The 2,998-nt window shown below is 38.8% G+C and overlaps 1 protein-coding gene across 2 annotated transcripts in view; it reads right to left on the bottom strand.

The window, feature by feature from the left end:
- The window catches only part of thsd7ba (thrombospondin, type I, domain containing 7Ba), a 193,635-nt gene that overhangs the window by 32,062 nt on the left and 158,575 nt on the right, over positions 1-2,998 (bottom strand). For both annotated transcript variants that reach the window (XM_014020100.1, XM_014020101.1), the window contains 2 exons: positions 2,184-2,317; positions 1,287-1,440 (listed from right to left, as the gene is read on the bottom strand). In XM_014020100.1, the coding sequence (XP_013875554.1) occupies positions 1,287-1,440; positions 2,184-2,317 (288 nt within the window). The remainder of the gene's footprint in view (positions 1-1,286; positions 1,441-2,183; positions 2,318-2,998) is intronic.

Raw genomic sequence — 2,998 nt, 5'->3', positions numbered from 1 at the left:
CCTTTTTTTCTATAATTAATTTTAAACAATAATAATCAAAAAACAAAACAAAATAAAAGCATAAGTAACGCTATAAGTAAAATAGATTTCTTGCTCTGACAGAATAATGCAACAACTCTTAAAACAATAGCGCTCTGTGTGGCATTTTGAGTGTACTAACAATGTTAAACATACAATTTACTAATCGATATAAAGTTCTACAAGTAGGACTGACTTAATGTAAACAACACAAAATGTTAAACTAAAGAGTTTCACTTTCTGTTGATRGGAGGAGCAGCCATGTTTAAATTATGACATCACWGTGCCTGAGTATGATTGTGTTGCACCAACATCCTGACACAAACTTACAAAATTTCAACATTCCCAGATGATATTCTGACTTGGGCTGTGTCCAGATTTTACAGGTGGGCCGGATCCTTGGTCGACCACAAAGACCGGAAAAAAAATTGGCTGTGAATTTAGCCAGTCTAGCCTTCCACCCTAACCCCGGTGTGTGTCCTGTAACAAAATATTAATATCCATCCATCCATTATCTATACCCGTTTCTAACTTTCAGGGTCACGTGAGTCACTGGTGACAAATCCAGCAGCCACAGTGTGAGGGGCGGGGTACACCCTGGACAGGTTACAAGTCCATCACAGATAATATTAATATATACATTAATAATAATATATTAGTATTATAAATATCCCAAAACAACAAATTTAGCTTAAAGGCAGTATCTGAAGAACTAAGGAACTCACAAAARGTGCATGTTTATTTCGCTATACCAGCTCGTTTGATTTCTGACAATAATAATAATAATAAAAACATACTTTATACAAATGACAAAAGCATTAACAACACAACTGCTTGGAACTTTACATTTTTATAACCCCAGATTTTTATTTAAAACTGTATACATTTCTCTCGCTTTTTCCGCCACTACTAGCAGTAAAAGAAATCTCCGGTTGGCCTTCAATGCGTTATATGATATGGTGGGCTGAGAAGGACCCATCAGACCCCTCCCTCAGGAGTCGTCGGTGCAGCGCTGACGTAAGCAGCCAACAAATTTGGCCTTTAGGAGGATGCAGCCTCTGAATTTGGACACAGCCTTGGACGTCAGAAAATCTGACCTCCGTGTACAACTAGAATGCAGCATTAATGACAACAATAAACTTTCCAGCAACATTTACAGCAGTTTGCCAAGAAATGCAGACCCGTGTTCTATTGACTCAGCAGAATTGCTGTTATGTTACATGTTGTGTCAAATAAAAGAGAAATATTTGATTTTATTTTTGTTTTACCTCGGGGCAGTTGTTCCATGGTCCCCAGGGTGCCATAACACAGGCATTAGGGCAGGCTAAAAAGCAGACCTGGGCTCTGGGTGGCATTTCGTCCTGATCACACAGACCATCATCCACACTGTCCTCCCCGCTCGCTGCTTCCTTCTTCACACACCTAAAAAAGAGCAGCAGAAACAGCTTTATAACTAGTCTCTGGGGTTGTCATATCTAAATTCCCCTCTGAGTTTCCAAAGCCATCTCAAAGTCTCAGACTCAGCATAGATTTATGTTTTACCCTTTTTTCCCTCTAAATTCCCTTTTTTATTTATTTTTTAGTCTCTACAGTATGTTCCATCATTTTTAGATCTAAACAAAAAGGTTTATTTGCACACTCTTGTCCAGATGAAGAAATAAATTACTCTAAAAATGCTCCAAGCTTCATATTCTTATATTTATAAAACTGTTCATTCATTAGTAAAAGCTGTGATTCTTGAACAGACTTTGATCCACTGGAAATTGAAAGTAATAGTTAATAAGCAGCTCTGATACAATATRGAATGATTGCTTCCATTTCCTCTTTTTGACTCCGGTGCTGGATTTTAATGCAGCTATTCAAGTCATTGTGTTTACTTTTTACAATAGTGTTTAATTCAGCATCAGTCTACACATTCGCAATTCCCTGTGGTTTTTCAAAGTCCCACTGAAAGGCAAAAAAAAAAAAAATCAAATAAAGAAAAACCCTGCAAAAGATCTAACACTCAATAAGCATTAGTTTGTTTTGACTGTTTTCCCTTTGCGCTGCAGGTGTGAATGACAAGTTAGTGAGCTTGCTAAAAAAGAGCGTTGCCAATCCACTTCCTCCCATTGTGTGTTGAGGTGCCAGGCGAAGACTCTGCCAAGCCCAACCTGCTCACTGACCTGATCTTGCGGCTTTGGACTCCCTCCCCGCAAGCTGGCAGGTCGTCCACGGTGTTGATGGTACAAATGGACCAGGGCTCGATCTTCCACTCATACTGGCTGCACTCCCTGTCGCACGGCACAGCTTCGTACACCTATGCGTGGGCAAACACAAACACGTGCACAAATAAATGGGAGGGGAAGGAAACCAGAAGCAGTGAATACAGAGAAATGAGCTAAAAAAAGGAGTTTCACCTGAAAAGCAAAGACGTGCGCATTAAACTCACACACAAGCATGCTCCGTGTGCAGATCAGACTAGTGTACTGCAAAGTAAAAAAAATAAAAATAAAAAAATGGGAGACTTTAATATTTTATTGTTTTCTAATGATGCCTGTCTTGGTTAGAAGCAATGTTCTACCTGTTTTTTTTTCTTGTGTGGTAGAAAACAATGAAGCATATAATAATTTGTGCGTTCACATGTGGTTCTATACATGTTTTAGCATCCTTCTTCCCTTGAAATTACTTGGAAAATCAAATATTTGGGCTTTCCTGGGGTGTTTTGAGATCTATTGGAGCTGAATGTCAGAATGAGGCCCCCTTTCAGACATTCAGAGTAAGAAAAAAAGGCCTAAAAACCAAAAGCATGCAAATACGTTTAGAGACAACAAATCAGAAGAAGAGAGCAACACTACGGAAAGAAAACAGAGGCTCTGAACTAACTGGGCTTTATGAGACAAGAAAGGGTCAACAACTTGGGTCCACACTGAAGTAAACGTAAAAGCATGTAAATGGGGTGCCATTTGTAAAGTTACACAGTCAAAAATTACCACCAATA

The sequence above is a fragment of the Austrofundulus limnaeus genome, unplaced genomic scaffold (genome assembly GCF_001266775.1).
Source record: "Austrofundulus limnaeus strain Quisiro unplaced genomic scaffold, Austrofundulus_limnaeus-1.0 Scaffold240, whole genome shotgun sequence".
NCBI classification, from domain to species: domain Eukaryota; kingdom Metazoa; phylum Chordata; class Actinopteri; order Cyprinodontiformes; family Rivulidae; genus Austrofundulus; species Austrofundulus limnaeus.
This window is presented reverse-complemented; position numbering and strand designations above follow the sequence as displayed.